Source organism: Hoplias malabaricus, chromosome 10, assembly GCF_029633855.1.
Source record: "Hoplias malabaricus isolate fHopMal1 chromosome 10, fHopMal1.hap1, whole genome shotgun sequence".
NCBI classification, from domain to species: Eukaryota; Metazoa; Chordata; class Actinopteri; order Characiformes; family Erythrinidae; genus Hoplias; species Hoplias malabaricus.
This window is the reverse complement of record NC_089809.1, coordinates 32,975,034-33,000,292: the sequence shown is the minus strand read 5'-3', so window position 1 is coordinate 33,000,292 and position 25,259 is coordinate 32,975,034. Positions and strand designations below refer to the sequence as shown.

Genomic DNA, 25,259 nt, shown 5'->3' with positions numbered 1-25,259 from the left:
AGGAGGGAACGCTCCATTCCTTCACAGGACGACACACATCCAAACCTATGGACACTTTTGAGTAGCCAATCCACCTACCAACGTGTGTTTAACCAATGTGGTAACCCAAACACCTCACAGATAGTCACCCGAAGCAGGACTCAAACCCACAACCTCAGGACCCTGGAGCTGTGCGACAGCGACCTGTTGCACCACTGTGCTGCCCTCAATTCCATACTTATTTAATAAAATTCAGCAAATGTCTAGTGTTTGTATTAAACCCTAATCCTGTAAATGGGAAACAAATTACTAGGCTTGGTCTAAGAAACACAACATTAGTTCAGCCAATCAGCAACACAAATGACTTTGCTGTGCTCAAGATGAAAAAAAAAAAACAGTGGTTACTTGTGTCCTGACTCATGAGCGATGGTGAAGGCCAGACCCAGACCTGTGTCTTCATTGATGGTGCAGCTTCGGTACTTGCTGCACATGCCACTAATGGGAGCAAAGCCTGGGGGAAGAAAAGGCAAAGCATGCACAACAATGTTTGTTATATAATTTTAAATATACAATAACCCTCTAACACTATCTATAATAGTCCTATTAGATTGTATTGTCCTGTGGAAATAGAGATATAGGGTTAACAGTCAGCCCCAGCGTTTCATTGTGGAACTTTGCTCCTTTATTTACCCAATCTCCTCCAAAATGTAGTCATTGCCTCTAATCACACCACACTACCTAGCTTAGAGCATAAGACAAGCACATGCTTCCTCTGAGACAATGTGAAGCTTCTTTTCAAAATGCTGCCAAACAAAACCATTGGACAGCCAAACTGTTCATGGAGTAGAGTGCCAACTGTTATGTCAGCTAACAGATTCTTACACTGGCTAGCATGTCACTGATTCAAGGTTGGAGAAGGAGGGCTGTCCTACATACTCAGAGAGCAAGACAAAATATTCTCTTTTGGAGTCCAGGAGTCAGACTGCTGAGGCATCACCAGTGATCAAACCAGTGATCTCATGATAGCAGGGTCAAGGACCTCTCCACTTTTATCAAACAACTGTGTAAATTTGCAGAAATACAGAGACCTTTCCAACTTTCGACAGTTTGGACTATTTTGGATGGGGTAGATGGATAATGAACTAATATCTCCTATTTTTCAAGCCAGCTCTAATGATTAAAGAAGAGGGCTTAGGACTGAAAGGTCATTGGTTCGATCCCCAAAATGAGATGATAAGAGTGAAAGAACAGCACCGTCCTCCTGAGCAAGGCACCAAACCCACAACTGCTCCCCGGGTGTCAGGGATGACTGCCCACCAAACTGGGTGTGTCCACAGTCCCTGGTGCACTAGTGTGTGTGTGTGTGTGTGTGTGTTCACTGCTACATATGGGTTAAACGCGGAAGACACATTTCGTGGTTCGTTGTACAATGACAATTAATGTGATTTGATTTGATGTTCAGAAGTGCTAATTGTAGGTGTTTATACGCTTGTATTCTCATATTCTGGAAGTACAGGTTTGTTTTTGGGAACTATGGACTATTTTGAGACTTGTTATGGGAAACTATAAACTAATATGATGTAATTGTTAAAAAGCCTTCATTGAAAGTGTATTTAATTAGACCAGTATTTCCCATTATAGTACAAAGTGTTTCTTTGTTGTTTATGGACCAAGTGCTACTGGGTGATGTAATGCATTAACTGAGATTGTATCACCAATGATCACATGACCATGGCAACACAAAGTAATTCAGAATCAGAAAGTCTTGATGTACTACTGAAAGAATGAACAAACTGGTGTATCTGATATCACTACAGATGACTGTATAGTGCCCTTCCCACAGAACTTCCTTCTAAATTTGAAGTCATAAACAGTGTTAAATTACAGAGAAATAACACCAAATCATATGGCTATCAGATGTCAGCAAAGACTGGGATCAGTGTAATATTACATCCGCCGGAGGTGAATGCTTAGATAAAAAATATTTTTATAAAACAACCAAATGATAAACATCCCCTTTTCCAGGCCATTGACTGCAGAACATCCAACCAGATCCTAAAAAGCTATGTTACAAAAGCCACTGATTCATCAGATAATATGAAGAACACCTTGCCCAACAGTCTGGTCAGCAGGCCTCTGGCAGGTGTGTGAGGAAGCAGAGACTGTTTCACATTTTCCATTCTTTCCTTTTCATTAGAGTTATGAAATTCTCAAGTCTTACAACATGTGTGAGAGATAATAATATTGAGCTCATTAATCAAGTTGAACCAACAAGTAAATACTGTCCACACAGAAAAAAATATGGGAAGCAACAATAAAAGAGCTTGGAATGAATTCTATCACTGTTTATAACATGCTAACACTAGGAAAATAATGCATTTCCTATATGTGATGAAATGTTTCTAGTGTACAAACATATTTCTTCCTTACAGAGGCATAGCTTACGGTGGAAATATCCCCAAATTTCAAACTCCAGTTTACCCCTCACTCCCCCACCCCCATCCACCACCACATCTATTTGATAGGTCAACACATTTATTCATAGTTATGGAAAGTAGTGGGTTTTGAGACAGAAACACTGTGGCTGGCTGAATGCTAGTGCTGTAAAAATTGAAAAACAATAAAGTACTTTGGAAAAATTCAAAAGTTCAAGCTGTGTACTCCAATTTTATAGTGTTCCCGATTTTGGAAAGCAGTACTACACCCTTTCTGTCTTGTACAAACTTATATTGGAGTATTCCAACATTTAGTATCCCAGCTTTGTATAAAGAGAACTAAGAGAACCATCAGGCTAGTCTTTAATCTTCCTCTGACCTCGGAATAGCGTGAGATCCTCATTAGTTCTTCCTCCCCTGCACTTCTGAGGATTTGGGCTGCTAGCTACATGCTTTGGGGAGGAGTTAATCACAGCTCCAGCCCCAACCACCAGGTTCCCAGCAACTTTGAACTGTGGCCTGGTGGTTAAAGGGCATGGCGACTGGGCTAATGGAGCTTAGCGGTTAGCAAAGACCATGGGCTTTGATGTGGAAGAAGTAGAACTGGGTGGATGACCATGGTTCTCACAGGAATATAAATTAAATAAATTCTTCTTATTTGCTGATAAAGGTTAATCTCAATGGATTTAACCTGTACATAAACATTACATAGGGAAAGACATGGAGACAAACATAAATGCCCATTAGTTGAAATATCACTATTGGTCAGTCAGTATAATGGAGGATGTTCTTGCACATAGTCTTGCTCATCACAACCTTAAATAAATTGTTAGATTCACTTAGAGCTGGATGACATGGCAAAAAAATTTATATCACAATATATGTCTAATTTTCAGTCAATATGATATAATTCCACATGACATCACCATCAAACATAAACCTCTTGGCTTTGTCAATATTAATATTTTTAAACTAACTAAAACTCAGGGCAGTGAACTGGGATGTGGCCTGTAATGAACATCAGTGACAGATGCTGTAAATAATGTATTATGAAATACTGAAAATGTGTTTAAAAATAAAATCATTATTATTGAAACATTTAATATTGTGATATATATTGTTATTTAATTATTGTCAAGCCCTAGATTCACTAAGTGTCCAGTTTACAGTGTATACCTACTGCGGCTGCTCTTATGAACAACTCATTATTGTCACTGTTAAACACAGAGAATAATCTCTTAACTCTTCACTTACAAAGTGCACCAGCGGGGAGTCTAATAGCCAGAATGTGCTCACAGAGGTAATAGACCAGTAAAACCGATATGCATGATAGTCACACTTGCAGTAAATGTGGCTGCATGATTCAGTAAATCAGCAGGCCTCTCTAAGGTTTGGGTCTTACCCAGAGTGTCACACGGCTCATTCTTCCATGAGCAGATGTCCAGTCCTGTGAGGAGGATGGCGTGGTCATGACGACGACCTTCACGTCCGGCCAAACCCGACTGCCACTGACAGAAACTGTTCAGAGTGTGATCAGCATGGTGGCTAATAACCAGCCCATCCTGATAGAGGAATTACAGTAAGAAAATGTCAGGGCAAAATACAAATAGGATTAAACAACAAAGCAATGAGGCAATGGCAGTTAAAGATTGCTTTTCCTAGTCTGAAAGGCACGGTATTTTAAACGCTTCTTGAAGGTGGATAGTAGTGGAATGAGAAATGAAGGGAAGAAAAAAGAAAACTGAGGTGAAGAGAAACAAAGAGGAGAAGAAAGTTTAAGGACTATTCAGGGACTGTGTTACCTGCTGCCCTTTTAATCCCTCCTTTAGTTAATGAGTCTACAGACAATTAAACTTGCTGGAGGAGCCAGAGGCATTCAGGGCAACTGGCTCTAACTCTGCAGCCAAAAGTGGAGATGATGGTAATTTTCTGCATTCTTCTACTTGGTCTGTATTACTGCAGGTGTATCAGTAACAGGGGATTGCTGGCCCAGACACCAAGCTCATCTGGCTGAGGTATGCTGCCTGTCCAATTAAACTGTCATTGTAAAATGAGATCTGTCCAGCTACACAGGCCAAGAAGACAAGTCTCTTAAGGAGAGTTTAAAACACAAAAACAGACAATAGAATCCAAGAAGGCACTGGTTTACTTTCCCAGGGCAGCTACAAGTCCTCCCCTCACCTGGTCTTCATGCAGCAGTATCAGGCCAACAATCACTATGTTGATGTCCCCTCCTATTGTTCCATCCTTGAAAAGGGTGGAGACCTGCACAGAGAGAGACACAGTCCTTGCAAAAAGGGTTTGTTGCCACTGTAAAAGTATTTAAGAATGAACTGAACTGAACTGATTTAACTTTAAAACAGAAATGGAGAAACTAGATCATGGGCTGAGTCTACAGTCATTGTAATCAGTTTGCAATTTTTATCAATCGTTTTTTTGCACTTATTAAAATATTAAATGATTTTAAAACGGGTCTTAAGGTTGTTTTTTTAACTACAACATTGATCAAGCAGTTTTATCTAGGGTAACTTTCAGTTTAATCATGTTAAAGCATAGGGCAAAGATAACATTAAGAATCTTGCCCAAGGACTCTAACTGGAGTGTTGCCCACTCATGGAACTGAACCCCAGTCTGTTGTGTGGTAGATAGTGGTGTTATCTACTATTCTTTACTAATCACTGTGAAATATCTTTATATAAATATAACTCAGATCATCAGATATTTTCCACTTCTACCTGCTTACACAAAAACTAAATTTATTATTCGTTTTAGAATCTGTATTTGGACAGACATTCTGTTGGTTTCAGTGTCCTATGAGTTAGAAAGCTTAAAGCAATGCAAGGAATATAGGCAAGGAGGAGCCCATGAGGGGTTGGAGTTCAATTGCCTGCTCACTTTGATCAAAATGAGAATCTCCTGTTCGGGTCTTTCCCCAATGATTTCTCATCTTTTCATACACCTACACATAGCTTAGAACTCAAAGGACTTTTAAAGACCTCTTAACTGTCTGAGAGAATGCATGTCACAGCTGATACATACTTCGAATACCATGTTAAACCTGAGAAACCACTCTTTCTGACCACATAAGATAAACTGTGTGGAATTCCCAGTGTAAACCCTGGCACATACTGTCCACCACCTGCAGAGACTCTGAACTGTTCGACCAGTAATAACTCCTAGTGGATATTTGGGTTCATCAGCTCTGACTCAACTAAACACAGAATTTGTACTGAATCAGAGGATATAGGAACAAAATATTGTAGACATCTGAAAAGGAGGACATCATTAGGGAGTTTCTTATTACATTTTAGCTAGCATTCATCTGCTAAAACATTAGTAAGGTATATATGTTAAATGATTAATGAATGGTATAAGATCCAGTGCTGTTGGATAGTGCTTTGTCACTTGAGGCAAAAGAGTTCCACTGCTCAGTACTGTGGAATTCATACCCAACTTGCTGATGACAGTACAAACTGTTGAATACCTGTATCAGAAATGGTGCACTTTAAACTAGTGGACGTGGTAGTGAAAAAAGACGATATGCTCAGGTGGCCACTTTTGGGGCTTAGGTTTAAGAAGGTTAAGAAGCTCAGGTATCATAAACTTGGTCAATGGACCTGAGCACAGGATTTTTCACTTTGCTTGTTTTGTCTCTTCAGTGACAGCTCCATGCGGGGTGCTCTAGACACCTAAAACCTGACAATATTGATTACATACACTATGTGAAATCCAATAATATTTTCAGCTTTGCCTTAAGCCTCCAGGGGCCCATGAGACAGGGGTTTTGAGCAGTGCCAGTGCATTTTTCTCACCGTATTTACCACACAAAGAACTGGTCCTGGGTCCCACAGGCTATTAAGTAGAACTCAGACTCAAACAAGTGGAAACACATTGGGTGACCTCACCTTGACACCAAGTATATCTCCTAAATCAAGTCAAATGTGTGTTGCATTATGCTGAGGAATGTATACACATTGAGTACAGGTGAATGAATGGCAGGATGGATGGGTTTGCAGAGGGACAGATGTAGTATACTATTCAAAAAATACAAATACAGTGTAGTTCAATGAGTATGAATTTAGACTGAACACAAACTTTAATTCTTGTAATTTGCTTCAAATATAGGCAGAGAACTTGATGCCTATGCATGTACTGCTTCCAAAAATATTTTTATTTAATATTGCTGCCACTGCATAACTGTGTTTTTTTGATAGTTTTGATATATTAATTTACTTATAAAACAGCAAACATTAGGTGTTTCCAAATACTTGACACTATGCTGTACCATGTTTAGAACAGTCAGGACGTAAGTGGTTATGTTCTCATGGCCATGATTCTCCATCATCTTCGTGTCCACCACCACCAGCGTCTCCACGTTCAGCTTCTGCTTTGGTTGGGTCTGGAACATTACAGCCCGCTTGCCTCTGGGCAGGATCTTGTACTCATCAGGAAAGATGTAGAGGTCGTCTTCAGGTGGCTTAGGCATATCTGTGAGGAGACATGAGAAAAGTAGTAAACAAAACACAAGGTACAGGTACATGCAAATCCTAAATAAGCCATGTGACCTTGCACACTCTCCTATAATATCATACAGGTCATAAATCCCACATGGTCATCCTCCATCATGAAATTAAGCCTTAATAAGCACTGATGTGATGAATGTGACCTTAATACAGCTGAGTGGACAGTCGGCACAGAACGAAAGCTCAGATTTCAAATACAGTGTGTTGACATAAAGCAAACTCAGAGCAGGTGAGAGCAACAGGACATTGACAAAACACAGCACAGGTGTGAGATGATGATGTCATCAGGACAGGGTTGTAGCACTGAACAGCTGTGACTTCATCAAACTCTTCATTAATGACATTAGGGCAACATTTAATACGTGTGAATGACCCTATGTCAGCAGTGTGTTGCAGAAAAACCAACACTTTAAACATTTAGGGTCAAATGCCTGGACAAGGATTAAGCTTTACCCCGACTACAATTACAGCAGAGCAGAGAAGCTCTTTTCTCAAAGCAGTGCAGAATACACGTAATTAGGCTCTAATCTGATGCTTAAAGTGGGTTTCCAGGACCTGCACCGAATTTAAAAAGTCTTGGGTTCCTAAGACTTAAATATATCATTAGGGACAATGTTTTAACACAGTGTAATATAGAATGCCCTTACATACATTTCTTCCGTCTTCCACAGTAGTGCTGTCTCTGGTGAGCGCTGTGTTGGTAGTCGTTGTGGTGATGGTGATGTCTATGATTTTCTGGATCTATCCGCCTGTGTGTTGATCGTCTGGGTCTTTTGTTGTCTCCACTGTGTACAGCAATGTCCCCGTCTCTGTTTTTCTGAGGCTCTGCTGAATCTGCTGTTCCTCCAGTTGTGTTATGTGTTGTGTGTCTCTTGTAGAGGATGTGAGGCTGGTGGTGCTCTGGTGCTGTGTAGTTCTCCATGACCAAGTGGTGCTGAAGCAGTGGCCTCAGAAAGTAATCAGCCTCCTGCGTCCGGATCAAACCTGACTACAGGAAAACACACACTGGTCAGAGGCCTTGCCCCACACGCAACACCAAGTTCACCTGCTTTGGGTATATGTAGACCATTGTTAGCACAGTAGGGATACTGTCATGATAGTGGTATAGCAGTGTGCTTGGCAAAGGTGAGAAAACCTCACAGAGTGCCAGGGTTATTTATTTATTTACTTACTAACACACATTAGTCTCGTTTATAGTTTCACCAGTGTAAACCATTACCATAAACAATTAAAAATAAGAAAAAGGAATTTAATTGATACAGGCAAGATTACATCACTGATGAAACTTCCTGAATGTCAATTCTGATTAATTAATTAAACTAATTCATATAGAAATGTTTCATCACGTAACAAAGCATTCTTCAAAGAAGAAATCTTATGCTGCACAAGGGAAATTAATACTCTGAAATCATAAGACATGCTGGATGTACCACTGTGTGTGTGTGCGTGTGTGTGTCAATTACACAAATAAATATAACATTTGGAGAAAAACTTCCATATAGTCAAAGCTCGAATGGTCAAACACAAAAAAGCAGCAGTAATGGATAAAGAGCCAAGTTTAAAAGCTCGGAACGGTTTGTTTATGTTTTGCATTGTTTATAAACTGTATAAACAATAAGATGAAACTGTCCTATTTGGCTCAATGTTGGCTTTCAGTTCCCAAGATCTCTGCACACCACCAACTGAGGGTCAGGCCAGGTCAGAGGAATACCTCTACTTAGCCTTCTCTTTCTGCACAGTAGTCAATACAAACTGGACTCATGATAGTGTTTTTTTCCCTCTTACCAGTCTAATGTGGGTCTGATCATCATTTTATATCAGCAACATAATTGCAAGTTACCACAAGGCAATCACACGCACAATGGGCTATAAAACATGTTTCCCTTCAGGGTTGAAGCAAAACCCAAGACTGGGTCACATCAGGCCAGTGTTAAGCACTCTTTATTCACATGATGATTAAGAAAATCTTTTACAGCAGCTGGTGATCAGAGAGCACTGTACAAATGTGTGTGTGTCTGCGTGTGTTTGGAAAAACCAGCAAGGCCACGTAAGCGGCACAAAGCCGTCAGTGTGTGTGTGAGGTCTACGTTCTAGCCACAACAGAGGAAGATGGTGTATGCGGTTGTTTATGTCCAGTATGCGTGCATATTTCTGTGTACATGTGGGTTAAAAGTTATTGTCACTCGTTGTGGCTGAGCAGTGATTTAGTCAGTCGGTGCGGTTTCCATCACTGTGGCCACAGTTCCATTGCACCAAAGCTGTAATTTGTATATTACATATAATCTTTTATGGTCCTTAAAATTTCCCCATTGTAATTTTAAATTCCTTAAGGCAGATGGGAAAAAATGAAGCTGAAATAACAGCCAGTTTTATTTAATCAAAAAAAAAAAAAAAATCACAAGGCGTTCAAAAATAAACAAGGGTCTACACAGGCAAAATATACAATGGGAGCATTTACTATTACAGTACATTATTATTGTTTTATTATGTATTATTCACATCATAATACATAAAAGTGGTGCCCTGTCACTTTTAACAGTATATCTGAACGTACAGGTAGTGTCACTGCCACACTGCTCCAGGGCCCTGGGGTTGTCAGGTTGATCCCCGGCTCAGCTCACCATCTTGTGAGGAGCTTGGTGTGTTCTTCCTTTGTCTGTGTGGGTTTGCTCTGGGTGCTCTGGTTTCCTCCCACAGTCCAAAAACACCTGTTGGTAGGTGGATTGGCTGTGCAAAAGTGTCCATAGGTGTGAGTGTGCAAAATTACTACTCAAAATGGTTCTGAAGGCAGCGCTGCCCCGGAGGAAGAACGTAATTGGTTACTAGCCAACATGTGGGGATTAACTTGTTTGGTAAGCATGACAAAAACCACATGCCACACCGCTTGTGTAATCTCCACAGAAAAGCATGAATTGCTACAGAAGATTCAGGGACTGCAGCACATTACCTTAACTGTACCAATGCCAAAGGACAGCCTGAGGCATATAAAGCTCCCAACGCTGGACTATGAAGTGGGAGAATGTGTTCTGTGGAGGAATGGAGCACCATCCAATGCATGGGTGAGTTTCAATAGCTTTTGTGATCCATAACTAATTGTCTGACATCAGTATAGGGAGCTCACTAATATTTAGGTGGCAGAATGCCACCAAATCTTCACCAGACTGAACACGAGTTGATGTCAATCTGGACTTAAGCCATTCCTGAAAAGCAAAAGATGTAACTGTAGCTAAGTGAAGACAAAATACATTTAGCACCCTTAAATGTCAAATTAATTTCATATTTGGAATAAAAAAAACTGTTAATTCTGATCTGATCATGCTTCTTAAAATATAAGCCTCTCCACTTGGAAATACTGGTTCCACATTTGGTCACAAAACCAACACTTCTTTGCTTAACCATTCATTCCATTCATTCAAACGCTTATCCAAATCAGGGTCATGGTGGGTCCAGAGCCTACCCTGAATCACTGGGCACAAGGCAGGAACACACCTTGGAGGGGGCGCCAATCCTTCACAGGTTGACACACGTCCACACATGAGAAGCCAATCCACCTGCCAACATGTGTTTTTGGACCGTGGGACAGTCCAAAACAGTCACAGACACCAAGAGCAGGACTTGAACCCACAATCTCCAAGTCCCTGGAGCTGTGTGACTGCGACACTACCTGCTACGCCACCGTGCCGCCCCTTGCTTAACCAATCAACAAATATTTTATGATTTGCAGTACAGTAGATTTCCTGTACACACTGTTGAGATGTTGAAAGAGTGTGTGTCAGCTTCTCTAGTAGTTATGATTACCCATAAACCTTCTATGGCATCTGCACTAAATAGGTTTTTATGCAGAAGTACATTTTCATCTTCACATATATATAAACTAGCCGTGACACTGATTTATGTAACGAGCCGCACAACATGTATTGAGTGTAATTTTAATGTCACAACCATTTGTTTTTATGTCCACTGCCAGTGCCATTCAGCCCTCAGGCCAGCTTCTGTAGGCACTGAAAATTATTTACCACAATTTCACTATGGGACAGATCAGAGAAAAATTGATTGGCTGCAGTCTTTAGCCAAACTCTAACTTGAGGAAAAAGTGACGAAACCACACCTCACTGTTGGACATTTCTGGGTCGCACCCATGCCGTCATAGAATTCATACAAATAAAATGACAGATGAGTACATAAAACAAGCGGACTTTTCTCTGATGATGGAATGACACCAGCTTGGTTGTGCATGGAGATGAAGTAAAACAGACTGCTCAAAAGGGCACTGACTGCAGCATAGAATCAGGACATTTTCAACATCATTACAATGGCACCTACCTAAACGAAGCCTGTCTAGTACGATCTGAAATAAAGCAGATGTCTATGCAAAGAAACAGTTCATTTTTTATGTTTATTAAGTAATTTTTTGGGCATTAATTAAGTTATTTTTTCATGCAGGGATATTGCTGTTTGAAAAATGATTCCAGTCACTCTGCTTAAATAGACATGCATGGGTGGCTCAGTCGGCATGTGTAAATCATTAATCCATTGCATGCCACATTAGATCACACCAATTATTCTCACATATAAGTCCTTGGAAGCACAATTCTTGTCACTCAAACCTGAACTTGACGATTTTATTGTGCTGAAAAAAGGAACCCACATTAGTTTTAAAATTTATGGAGGCAGCCGCAAATAACTCAAATATTAAATATTAAAAAATCAAATATTAAGAGCCACTGGCTGACAGGAGCACAGTGGATTAGCCACATGATAATTCTGATATGGTTAACATGTTTAAGCAAATTAATGAAGAGTGCCACACAGAGTGCACTTAACACACAGATTTTATTATTATTATTATATTTTTTTAAGAGAGAGGGTCAAGCAGCTACACGTTTGATCACATGCAGCATAGACAGGACTTCAAAGACGTCCAATTACCTGACTGCTCAGGCCCAAAAAGCCAAAGCCCTTGAACCGTGCTCCGTTCCTTAGGCAGATTACACAGGCTACTCTACAGAAGCAGTGCTGATGAGTGCCGGGCCTTTTGGGCTGCTGTTCAAGCAGGCTGCGTCTCTAACACTGGCTGCTCCACATGACTGGGGCCTGGACTTGAGTTTGGGTGGGTCCCTGAGCTGCTGTCAAACCTAATCCTCTCAAAGCAAGTTTCTCGCTGCTTTTCTTTTATGTGACAGCCATTGCATGCCTCTCTGTGTATCAAGCAATCAGAGGCATTACATCTGGTCCAAGGTTTTGTCAATAACAACCCATGGACTTGCAACCGAGACCTTTGCGTAGGGAAATACCTACGAGTGTAATGTAGGCAGACAGTGAGAAAACAGGCAGGGACAATGTTGGGGTGTGGGACAATGCATAGGTCAGCACTATTGGATTCTGAGCTCAAGGAATCATTCTGAAAGTTTTGCAAGAGTATGAAAAACACTCTATATTCACACATCAGCATAAAGTAATGTAGAGTATAATACAGCAGGTCAGTGGAAGGTCAGGATGAAATTAACCAGCAAAAATGACTCGAAGTCCATGAACTCCATCCAATTGGCCTTTGACTCTTTATCCAAAGTCTTTATCCAAGTGACCTGGCATGAATTTCTTCCCATGTACTTTGGTTGCAGATTTCACTGATACACAAATACACACTCATTAATCCTTTAAGACTGAATGTATAATTGCCCACATGTTCACTACACATTGTCTGGAGACTTGAACAATGTTATATCTTTTTGAGATCAACACGCTTCAAATGTTTGAACTAATTGTTAAATTAAATTTCATACACACTTTGTACTACATCTTTAGTCACATAAACATGTGAAAAATAAAGTGCTTTTACTTGCCCTCTGTGTGGTAGTTGTCCTATCAGCCAGATGAGGACTTCTAACCTGGTGATGGACTCTGAAGACACTTTTTCAAGTTTTTTTTTGAAAGAGACTGAATGTGTGATGACCTAAAAGTGCTATGTTTTTTTCTGTAAGCAAGTTTACATGGCTTTCCCAAACACAGACCTGATGTTTACCATACAGTGCTAGCTTTGCACTCTTTTACAAGGAAACCCCAAATTACGAAAGACATGTTTGAATTCCCTGCCATTGATCTTCTGGCCTTTCCAGGGGTTGGGTGTTCTATTTCTCTTGAATAGAAAGCTGTTAAAAATCTTCAGGGGTTTAAGAGTCATATCAGTAGAATTAATGTTGTCTCATGTAAAACAAACAAAGATTCACACAATACATCTGTCTTTGTGTATGTGAATGTTGTGATAGCTTCATTAGCCCTCTTACACCAGCTGTCAGTAGATAAAATTTCATGATGTATTGAGAGCACCACTGGTTATCCATTCGTGGTGAAATGCTTTTTTTTTTTTTTTTTTTCAGGGTGATTGTGTGATTCTATGGACAATTTCACATTGCCAATCCAACTGGCCACATGTGTTTTTGGCCACTGCTGCCCACAACATAAACAAGCTAAACATTAAAGTGTATTTGTAATATAGGTTATTCACAGACTGGCAATACTTTCTTTGATTCAAAATTACAGAATGCCCTGGACTCAGAGATGACCAGTCAATTAAAACAAGCTTGTTCTCACTGAGCCTAGACCATCAAAATTTCCACAAAAAATTCTCTAGAGCAGTTTCTTTGAGGGAAGCTTTTACTTCTCAAGTAGACTGCCTCTGAGGCAAGAGTTCTTCTACAAAAGCCCAGCTTTTCAGCACTCTTTCCACCACTGGCAATTACCCTCCACAAATCAGCATTTCCTCTCTACAGTTCCACAGCGGCTTCAGCCAAAATACAAATGTCTGAACAGCGTCTGTAGATACCCGTCATCAAATTACATGCCAAGAGCTACAAGGTGTAAAGAGCAGTCGTAAAAACCTGCAACGATCAACCTAGCTGCCCTCCAGCTGCATGGGGCAGATCCAGACACGACTGAGCACAGTTAAAAGAGTCAAACTGATATCAGGGACATTTAAAAGATGCCCCAAGTGCAGGCAGCACTGTTTAATGCTAATTTACGACCACTATACAAAACTTCTAATGGTAGGTCTAATGGTAACTGAAGAGATAAAGTCATGTATGTTTAGTCATTAGCAATATTAACAGATATCTCACCAAAGCAGCTTTCCAGGAAAGCAGGCCAAGATGCTTAATGCTCAGACTGAGGGAATTACAGCTCAAGAGCATGAGGAAGAAACAGTGAGAGAAACTATAGGAGTGAAACCCATCTGCTTTGGACCACACCAGATAGTGGAGTTATGATGCAAATTAAAGTAAACTCGAATATCTACAGGACTGAAGTACAGCCAAGAACAGAGTAATTCAATCCGGGCTATAAAAAAGATAATATGCTTGCTGAGCTATTTGAGAGAGATGACAGTGTTACTTTTTTAATAGCATTACATCACTTGAGCTGCCAACACCTACTTCACTTGCTATGATGAAACAGTAAAAGGGTCATGAAGCCAGTTAGATGCAAGCGCTACTGAATCTGGCGACCATTCTGAGACACTGCTATCACTAGAGTTAGAGTGTTGTTTAAGTTCAGCTGGAGATGAAAACAGAAAATATTTTATTTTTACTTTTCTAAAATGTCAGGTCATAAAAATAGATGGGTTATTTGAGAGAGATGATGGTGTTACTTTATTAATATCATTACATCACTTAAGTCACAAATGCCTGCTTTGTTTTTATAATTAAACAAATATAGTGAGAATGTCATCAAGCCGTAAAGTTGGTCAGACTTAAGGGATTAATATTTCTAAAAAAAATATGGTGATCCTTTGCCACTCTACTGGGCTTGTGAGGTAGTGTGCAATCTGCATTGACCAATCATGGTCCTAGCTTCCACCCATCGATATATTCTAGGGGTGCCACCTATAGGAGGCAGATGTTGGTTGGAGCTCTTTCACCTTGGTCCTGGCTAAAGGCTGTTTCGTGTCACTATGTACTGTACATTGTATTAGTCAAATCCACAGGACTTGATCAATCCAAAGAAGCCAGTCCTACTTATCCAAAGCACAGTTCATCTAGTCCATGCTGACATGCATTACAAAATACCTTAAAATATAGTTTAGGAGATTATTTTTCCTTTTGTAAGAGGGGTTTATTGATCTTGAAATTGCAGTGGCACAATCGTAAACATATGGCATACATTGCAAACTTAAATAAATTAGAGGTGGTTGTAACCAAAGTACATTTTAAACATAACACTACAGCACATTTCAGATATCGGGAGATCAGCAGTACCCATGCAGTAAGGAGACTCACTGCAGAGTCTTACTGAAGAGGAAAGATCTCACACAGCTCTCTTTAGCACAGCGCAGATGTATCAGTCATTTGCTGAACGTGCTTCTCTGTATCTCCACTGATATGATATACTGTCCATAAAGGCAAGCAACTTTCTGATAACCCGTCTTTCTGCCACAGCATCCAGAGTCTAGCTTGACTCCTACAACAGAGCCATGCTTCCATATCAGTTTGTCCAGTTTTCGGTTTGTCCACTGATGTCTAACGGCCACAGCTCATTTATTTTTACATCCATCTTGATAGCCTTAGTGATAAATGCAATCTATCACCGATTCCTGATACTATTAGTCCGTTCATGCTACATTCACGCTACATTGTGCTCACTTCATGCTTAGCTGCCAGTGTGAAAAGCTGTGTTTAAGTTGTTTTACAGTGACATTCTTTAAAGTTTGTTGCCTTGCAGCCAGCAGTTAGTCATCACCTGGCTGATCTTTCAGCTTTGCTTTCGTAAATCAGTCTGGGCTGGGCCCCTGTGTTTATCATAAATAGATGTTAGCTCATAACTCAGTCGACCTGTTACAGTCATAAGCAGGGATTTAAGGTAAAACTTGCATTTTGTTGTGTGAATGATATTAATGTATGTTTTTTGGACACAGGCCTTGTTTCTTCTTGTTGTGTAAAGACCTGTTGGGACCATGTGTGTGTTTCTCAAAGCCCGGTCACATAAATAAATCATGCAATATAACGTGTCCTGAGCAATACCCAGTAAGGGGTGAAGCCAGACTGCTCCATTGACTTCAGATATTGATGGTGAGAGCGAGCGTTTCTCACATTTAAAAAATAAATAAAAATGAAAGAGTTATTGCTTCCTTAAGCAGTGGATTCACTATAAATATATTTTAAAGAAAAACAAGCTTTTCATAATTATCTCCTTATGCTCATGTTTGGTGTCTGCTGCATTTGTTTTGCACTGAAGCTACAATGCTAAAGTAGCTAACAACAGTGGCTTTTCCCTATTAAGATTCACAGTGCGTATTGCATTTGCACTAGACTTTGTTAATTAGATATTTTACAGCTTACTGTGACATATGATGCTAAAATTTAATCACAAAATGTCATCACAATACTGATAAATATAACTGTAGTTCCCAGTCCCACCGTGTTGAATCTAGAGCACTTTTAAACAAGGTTCTGTCTGAAGCATATAAGCTTCTCACTGTGCTTCATTGGCTCCAGTACAGTCACAGCCTGAAACCTGAGTGGATGCGACATAAGATTACATCATAACTGAACACTTCCTGCAGTTTGCCAGCCATGATTTGCCATGTCCTTGTTATAACCACAAAACGGTGCTCTGCAGCAGCGCCTTGGTCTTTCTCCCGTCATGAAGCATTTCCCTCACAACCCTCAAGAGTTTTCTCCAGTCACGTCCAGGACGCCATTCATGTACTAATGATGTTAAAACTGCTTCAGAACTCTACCTTGTCCAGACTAACTTATTGGCTATAACATTTTTAACTGCTTTATCCTTTTCTCTCATTTCCCATTATGGTGCAGGGAAGAATGGGATTCAGTTCCCTTTCATTGGGGTTCATTGGTGGATTTTCCAGCCTTCACTAAAGTTCACAAGTGACATCACTCACAATTAGCCTATTGTTAGTGAGGATGAAGCCTTATGCAGACACTTCAGAGGGGATTTTGTTTTTAGTGTTTTCATGCCATGGAGCCCTTTTGAGCTCAGACTGGCATTTGCAATGATGTTCCCAATTGACATTCACAATGAGCCACCTCTAAACTTGGGCACTGTACCTTCTAATACACACACACACTTTTTTTTAAATCAACGCTACATTCTAAGATACACTTGTTCTGTTTTTAGCACGGGTGAATAAAATGTAAGCCACCCTTTTCCCCAACTGTGTTGGGGACTAACAAATTAAGCATGTGACCACAACGGTGTCCTCAAAAGGATACAGACACAGTTGCATACACAATGTTACTGGCTCAAATGAAGCCACAAGCAGCCTTTTGTAACCCACTTGTGAAGTCAGTCATCTACTCTTTGTTCTGCAGATTCCAGCTTGATACTATTTTTTACAGCATACTCCCTACTGTCATCAAGCCCACGCCAGCTTCAGCAAGACCCTGCCAAGCGCCACTCCAGTCATTCAGAATTTATGCACAGACTTTAAAACATGGCACAGTGCGACTCGACTCTTGGCCCTGGAAGAGACAGAGTTAATCAACCAATGTGTGCAGCTGAGCTACTAATCAAATCCAGCTGAGGATGGTGACAACGTGTAGCTGCCAGATTTCAGTTAATCCCAGACCCATCACACAGCCAGCAACACAGTGACAGTCATTCATGACACTTACTCACTGCTCATCTGTATCCCAAAGCTTTTTATTTCTGACTGAAAATCAGCACCCAGTAATCATCCTAGTCAGACACACAAGAAGAGCTAGTGATGATGACTTGGAGGAATTGTGCGTGATATCCATCAACACTCTTAATTTGTCTGCCATATGACTTTAAGGAAGGATCCATATCAGGGAAGGGGGGAAAAAAACTTCATGGGCTACAGTGAATTTGTGCTTAGCCACTTCACTAGGTTTTCATTCAAGCTTAATTCTGATAAAAGTTTTCACAAACCCCCACAATTCCTGATGAAACTCTTCTTGTTAGAGAAACCCCTTTCACCTGTAAACCCCACATAGAATGATTTAATTATCATTTTCTTTTCATAAGTCTTGGATCTTATTTTCTCAAATAACTTTTGATTAAACTTATTTTTTGATTAAACACAATATTAAAGACATAATATTCATCATAAAAAGATATGAGATACTGTATTTTGTCCAAACTGATCAGCCGTTATGACTGAGAATGTGGTTTATATGCCACGAGAACAAAACAGGTTAATGAGACTGCACAAACATCAAGAAAACAACTTCCCCTCAAAGGCAAAGTCAAATGATGGCCAATAGACATGGAATGTGGCCCAATCATAACCTTAATATTTGCACAGTGTATGTCTGGCTTTACAAGAAAACAAGAATACAGCTTTTGGAACATGCATGAGTGAGCTAGAGGCCTAAAAATAAGGTTCTTCACATCTGAAAACTGAAATGTAGTCTTTGTTTCTTCAAGAGGAATTCCCAAAGCTAAAATTCACTGAGTGGAATATAATTCATAACCAATTACGGTGTATTTTCATTCTCACAATACATGCGACTTCTCCGAATAATATACAAGTAAAAGCCAACAAAAAGCTATTTGAAATTATTCCATAAACTCTAACCAACTGATCCATGTCCAGGGTGTGCTTATTCCAAAGATCCAAGAGACGTAGGTTAAAGCTACCTATAACTCAACTGCACTTGGTCTGATTTGTGATGTTATGATTAAATAAATTCAGTAATTAAAACATGGTCTTTGGACAAAAGCATAGACATATTTGTTTTTTTCAGAAGCATGAAGGAAAGATCATGTTATTATATATTACAGGTGAATTATACGTGATCCTATGAGTATTTAAACCAGCACGTGCCGTTTTTTCAATCATCCTTCCCTGCCACAATCTTTGTCAAAATCATTTAATGAACTGTTAATTATGCAGACATGATAAACATTTTTCCCAAGGACTAAGAAGGATACATGGAAGTGTCTTTTAGACCATAAGAGGAGTCTCTGTTTTCCTGTAAATTCCCTGGCCTTCCTGACCCGAATTTATGTGGGTTAGTGAGTCACTGGTTTAAAGGGATTTTTCTGTGCAGTCAAACAGACCCCTCTGATCTACAGGGGAGAATAAAGATCAGCATTGGTGGGGCAAATTCATGAGAACTGAAGCTCTTGTCCTTGCACTCTCTCAGCCCCTGACTGGGAACCATCTGTAGAGAGGCTTATGAACCTCGGGACCCAGTGGACCAGACCGCCACCGAACAGAGGGAATGGGAAAGTTTTTCTGGAAACATGCTCTCATTTTTTGTTATTCATTTTGCTCCCATTCTCTTGAATTTTAGTCTTTTAATTCCCAGTGTAGTCAGCCTCTGCCTTATTGGAATTTGACTTAATACGATGCCAGTGCCAACAACATGATTTCATACTGAGATGTTACAGCCCATATTTAGATGATATATTGTGACATACGATACACTGACAATATTTTATTACAGCCAAGATGGATAAAAGTACAGACACGGGTTTGGCTTCACGATGGCTTTTATTTTTGTTCTTGTGTATACAACATGTGTTTGGTGTGGTTACTTACACCAGCAGTGTTCATGATGCTAATTAGCTGGGTATAAGCTAATCACCTTCTACCTTATCCTTGAAGCTCCACAATGAATCTTTAGTGCTGTGAACATCAGACACCAAATATCTGATGAATTACATTTGTCCTAAGTGCAGAATTGTGTGAATTTGATTTTTTAAATGTTTTTCTTTAATATGTGCCCACACACATCACAGCCACCCCCAGCGATTTCAGTAAATAGAGTTTTTGTTTTGTTTTATTTTTTCCCCCTGATCTGTAGACAAGCATTTCTTTCCTGGCCTGAGAATTCCCACTCTCCCAAGAAAGGAGGAAATCCCCTGGAGATTTTGGTTCTGAATGGAAGAAGACCCTGCCAGGGGTCTAAGTGGGCATCCAGCATGGGACAGTCTCTGAGAATGAGGAATGAAAGCTGCATGGAAAATTTGGCAGAGCACTGAATCAGAGCACAATGTACCACTATAACGATCACATGATCTCACAGACGAGTTTAAAATGGCTGCTGAATAAGCATTTTAATGAATTATAAAACAACCACAGCTATTTTAATTATCAAATTAAATGACTTGTTTTGTCTCAGACTGACACTGAACGGAATTAATTTCAGCAAGGAAATGATTGCACTTAAATAAACAACATGATTTGCTTTGTGTGTTCTCTAATAATCACAACCCAGTTCGCCTACTTGGCAGAGATGTGAGCTGTGACTAAGCCTAAATGTTTGCTTCCTTTAAACAGCAACTGCTGATTTATTAAAAATAAACAAGACTGCAGGGTTATAGCTTTGACACTGCCCTAAATTTTAATGGCTGATTCTTGAAGATGGTGCCTTTGAGTTCATGAAAAGTCACCACTACAATCCTATTTACTCATTCACTTTGGCAAAACCATTCAACGTATATTTTTTACTCATCCATTAATGGCCTATTTCATATTATAGGTTGACATTGCTGTAGAATGTAGCCCCTTTGTTGATTCAAACCATGTTATACTCTTCCTCTTGCCGTTAATTGATGGTCAGTTTCTGATCACAAAGTTGTTCCTGACTGGATATTTTTTGATGTTGGATATTGACATGTGTAAAACTGTGCCCAATACACAATAATACTAGAATCACACACAATACCATACCACTACCACACCATGCCAAATCTGTCACTGGGACAGTACCAAGTTTCTCAATGAGTGACAGATCCTTGAACCATTGTGAAATTATAAAAACAATTTACTCACCATCCCTGCACATGTTGACAAGGCCACAGAGGAGTTCACCACTGACCTCAGTGACCCTTGGTAGAAGCAAAAATCATCCTGTGTGAATGGCTGCAGACTCTTGGTGCCGTTCCTGTCCAGAGTTTGGACGGTAAAACTAGGTGCGATCAGCTTGCTGGAGGGATGCAGCTCCAGGTGGAACTCTTGCCCCATACCGTGAAGAAGAAAGTGGGCCGTAGCGGTGAGGGCAATCCCCTGATCCTCCACGGAGCGTCTTTTTCGATGGTGATGGGCAACAGCATGGGAAACATACTGGCCCTTATGGTCAACCTCGTATGGGGCCACAATCTCATACTCTAAAAAAAAGTGAATGTAGATCATTTACCATCAATACATTCAGCGATTGCTAGCAGTGATAATCCATACCTTACCATATTTGGATGGTAGTAAGCATAAATATTATTTGCTAAACCAAGCTTGACTACTGCAGAGAAATGCCTTAAGTGCAACAAGCTTAAGGCATTTGTTTGGAAACTCACTTAAATTCAGACTTCTGAATCAGCAGATGTCAGTCACCAGTTCATCTTTAAAATTTACATCCTTACAACCTTGTAATATGTAAAATGCACCTTTTCAGTGCAGTTGCACATTAATGTGAGTCTCTTGAATGATCTACCAACCCACAAATGACGAAATGGGATATTTTGCTCTACTTCTGATGTAAAATGCAGAGATATTACAATAGTATCTTTCCCTAATCTGAGCATCTCCAATCACAACATTGTCTTGTTCATGTGAGATCACAAAGGCAGGGTTACACCATGTAAAAGAAACAACTAGAGCAGAGCAATCAAAGACTCTAGCAAAAATAAGAGCCATGAAATGAAGGGGGAAAAAAAATCAAGCTTAAACTGCCAAAATGACAGTGATCAAAGAGCAGAGAGTTAAAATAGTGAAAACAAGGGCGAAGGAGGAGGAGAACCAAGGAAATCAGCTTAAAATATGAGTCCTTGGGGGGTTTGCTTGATGCTGCTGCATGCTTTGGGGAGAGAGGTGTGTGGCTAATCATTTAAAGCAACAAGCGCTGAAACTGGTCCTTTTGAACAGGGCTATTTAGAGATGGGGGGGGGGGGGGTGAACACTGCGGTGTCGTTTTGTCCTTGGGGTATTTTCACCAAAGCATGTAAACCATGTTTCGTTAAGACAGAACTGTGTTTACTTGTGAGGAAGGGGTAGAATATGTCTACTTAACACAACCTACAAAAACAATTACCCACCTCAGACATCAAAAATGGCTACATTGTTCTATATAGATCCCTAAACACTTGAAGAATGTTAGCATGATTAAAGGGTTTATTGTGTAATGAAAGGATTCTTTTGATTGATGGAGAATATGCTGTAGATGGCTCTATAACGCACCTTTTTGGCACCCAAACTGTCTCCTCTATTGTTAAGGTTTCAAGCTTGCAACCGAGGAACTGTTGGTTTGGTGCTATATAGAACCCTTTTCTAAAAGGTGCAATATAGAACCATCTCCAACAATCTGAAGAACCCTTTAATGCAGAAGGTTCCTTAATTGTTCAGAGTTCTATATAGAACCATTTACCCTTGTAGAACCAGCATTTTCAAGTGTGTAGCTTCACCCGATAATAACACAATGTTTCACGATGTTACCCCCAACCCACGCATGTAAGAAAATAAGAAAAGGTAGCTTCTCTGGAAACAGCAAACTCTCATCTCTAATTTCTATGCTACAACTCAGTCTAACAGTCTGTATCCCTGTCGTTTTGGGTGTTTGTGTTTTTCTGTCTGAGAATATGTAAATGCTGTGTTCAGCACCAACCCAACCCTAACATAAACATTACAACTTCAAAAACACATCAGCTTTTGTGGGAAAACATTTATTTTCCTTATGAAAAGCTGCCACATGTCCCCAGAACATCAAAAATGTTCAGGTTTTCCATCATTCCTGAGGACTCTGTCTCTGTCTGTTCTAACCGCATACATGTTCCATACATCCCCCCCGAGCTCAATACTGTCAGCAGTAAGTACACAGCCATTTAGAGCCTTTGATGGAGAGCTTCTTGAAGTGTCTGCCTTTGTACGCAGTTGAGTGCATGCCAATCTACAAGCTCTCTCTCTCTCTCTCTCTCTCTCTCTCTCTCTCTCTCTGTATGTGTGAGAAAAAGAGAAGGCAAGAGGGATATCCTTTTGACAGATTAAAGACCTTTCTGACCACTGATAGCACGTTAATGGTATTCAGTTAAATATAAAGAGTGCTTTTAGGAGTAAGAGACCGTGGTTTCATTTAAATTTATCACAAAAAGCAGTCAGAGATGAGCAGTGCCCAGCTCCAGTAAAATCATGATAATGAAACTCTCATTTTGAAGCCTTAATATTTAACAGACCACAAAAAGAAGCCCAAAACCAGATTATCACCAAACTTTAGCTCTTGGACTAACTGATTCTAATGGGTTCCTCTGCAGCTCTAAGTAATTCAGTGATTGAAGGGGTTTTGGACCTTACATTCACATTTAAATCATGGCAGACGATACCTTTAGGAGTCTTGCCCAAGTACTCTTAGTTGTGTAATATCATGTTGCTGACTAAGCTACTACCGTGCTCTATTACTACTACCATTTCTTCGTTATAGCAAGCATGGATATTGAATTTAAACGTGTCTTCTCAATGGAGCAATAATTAGGTGAAAATAAATGAGATATTATAAACTGTCATACCGGGGAACTGAAGCAGATGGTTTATAATATAAATGTAAATAAGTTTTGCTACATACATTTTTATTATTGTTTGTATCATTGTAAATCTTGGACGCATTGTCTTGCCTCTTTTGAAATTCCCAATGACTCGATCGACTCTTTTCAGTTGGATTTTAACTGGAGGATGGGCTCAGGCTGCTCTGTGTAGCTCTGGAAATACTGTATCAGTCTTGTCAGCATTTTCTCACGCTTTTACTGTGGAGTTCAGCCGTGTTAATAGCGCCCCCTGCTGCCTCGCCCTCAATGCACTATTCTCTGAGCTCTCATCCTCATCAGGTAGGTATACAGCAATCCAAAACATGGCTTTGAAACATGAGGAAGGACTATTGGCCCATTTCTATAGAATTATATTGGCTGGACAGCCTGTAACGCTCTGTAAGTACTGACCGGAGAACTGGAGCTGGTGTGGAGGGGTTTGTTGTGCTCTTACCTGTGTCATAAGGTAATTTAAGGGAGTCCAGCAATGGGGATGCACCTCTGTCACCTCCAAGAGTTTTGGGGTCTGGAGAGCTGGACTGTATACTCTATGAGTGTGAGACAAAAGATGCAGATTTAAAGGACCGGACTGTGGTAAATGCTCAGGCTTACCACAGTGTGTCCTAATATTAATGCATACTGTCGTAAATGCTCAGCTAAAGCTTTCTGTCTCTCACCTTGTGGCATCCCAGGCTAAAAAGAAAAGCCAGTAGTAGAAAGGCTGGTGTAGACGTCCTCCTGCTTGGCTCAAAGTGCATGTCAGCCATGTCCCCAGCAGAGCCCCGAGTAAACCGTGTCCAGGCTGCACGGTGATTTTTAAGTTGTCCTCTCGAGACGCTCTTTTGCCAAAGAGTGGAATTTTCGTAACTGCAAGAGCTCTCAGGGCATTTTTAATCCCGCATCGCTGCGTCCAGAGTTCCCCTCGCTCCACGCTCCTGAGTCCATCCCCCAACTCACAGACAACGGGTCTTCAGTTCAGCGGAGGTGGATAAAGTCAGCTGGAACTCCCAGCGCATGTTTCCACAGCCTCGCGCTTCCCGCCCTACACGCACTAATGCCATGTTCGCGTGCGCTCAAGCCTAGTTTTGGTCCCCGGCTTTTCAGCCACGCCCACTTCCACATCATTCAGCCAATCACGAGCTACACCTGTGAAGCAAATATAAAACAGTATAATATACTAAACTGTACTACACTATACTCTATTATTTTATGTAAATATACTATCCAAAACTGAGATGCTTTGCAAAATGTAAATTAAACGAGAACGCAACAATATGCAAATATGTATACCTTACATTTAACTAAAATACACTAAAAGACTAGTAAAGTGTTAGGTTAATTGGCAATAGCTCGGTGACAGAAATATAGACATGGATAGGTGTCTGCATAAGTAACAGCCCTCACCAAAGGTCGCTGCAGAGGTGCACGAAGGTCATGGTGAGCACCAATTTCATAAGCAAAATGAGAAAAGAGACACATAACAGATTCATAGTCCTCAAAGCACATGCGAGTTTGCATCATTTAGGAAAGTGCTAATACAGATATGTCCAAAAGTTTGTAAGTATTCCTGATCATTTATGAATTCAGATACTTTAAGGTTGTTTGCAGTCCATCCATCCATTATCTGTAAGCACTTATCCAATTCAGGGTCACGGTGGGTCCAGAGCCTACCTGGAATCATTGGGCTCAAGGCAGGAATACACCCTGGAGGGGGCGCCAGTCCTTCACAGGGCAACACAAACACTCACGCCACGCCTACTTTTGAGTCGCCAATCCACCTCCCAACGTGCATTTTTGGACTGTGGGAAGAAACCCGAGCACCCGGAGGAAACCC

The 25,259-nt window shown here is 40.4% G+C and overlaps 1 protein-coding gene across 2 annotated transcripts in view; it reads right to left on the bottom strand.

Annotated features, from left to right (window-relative positions):
* The window catches only part of LOC136708421 (A disintegrin and metalloproteinase with thrombospondin motifs 16), a 67,634-nt gene extending 43,172 nt beyond the window's left edge, over positions 1–24,462 (bottom strand). Inside the window, exons 1-8 of one of the 2 annotated variants that reach the window (XM_066682965.1) lie at positions 24,103–24,462; positions 23,880–23,973; positions 20,694–21,028; positions 7,589–7,925; positions 6,700–6,902; positions 4,596–4,679; positions 3,817–3,976; positions 385–490 (exon numbers count right to left, since the gene is read on the bottom strand). In XM_066682965.1, coding sequence (XP_066539062.1) covers positions 385–490; positions 3,817–3,976; positions 4,596–4,679; positions 6,700–6,902; positions 7,589–7,925; positions 20,694–21,028; positions 23,880–23,973; positions 24,103–24,192 — 1,409 coding nt within the window. In that variant the 5' untranslated portion in view covers positions 24,193–24,462. Of the gene's footprint in view, positions 1–384; positions 491–3,816; positions 3,977–4,595; positions 4,680–6,699; positions 6,903–7,588; positions 7,926–20,693; positions 21,029–23,879; positions 23,974–24,102 lie in introns of those variants that run through there. The other variant, XM_066682966.1, reaches the window with a different exon arrangement.
* Between the last annotated feature and the right edge of the window lie 797 nt (positions 24,463–25,259).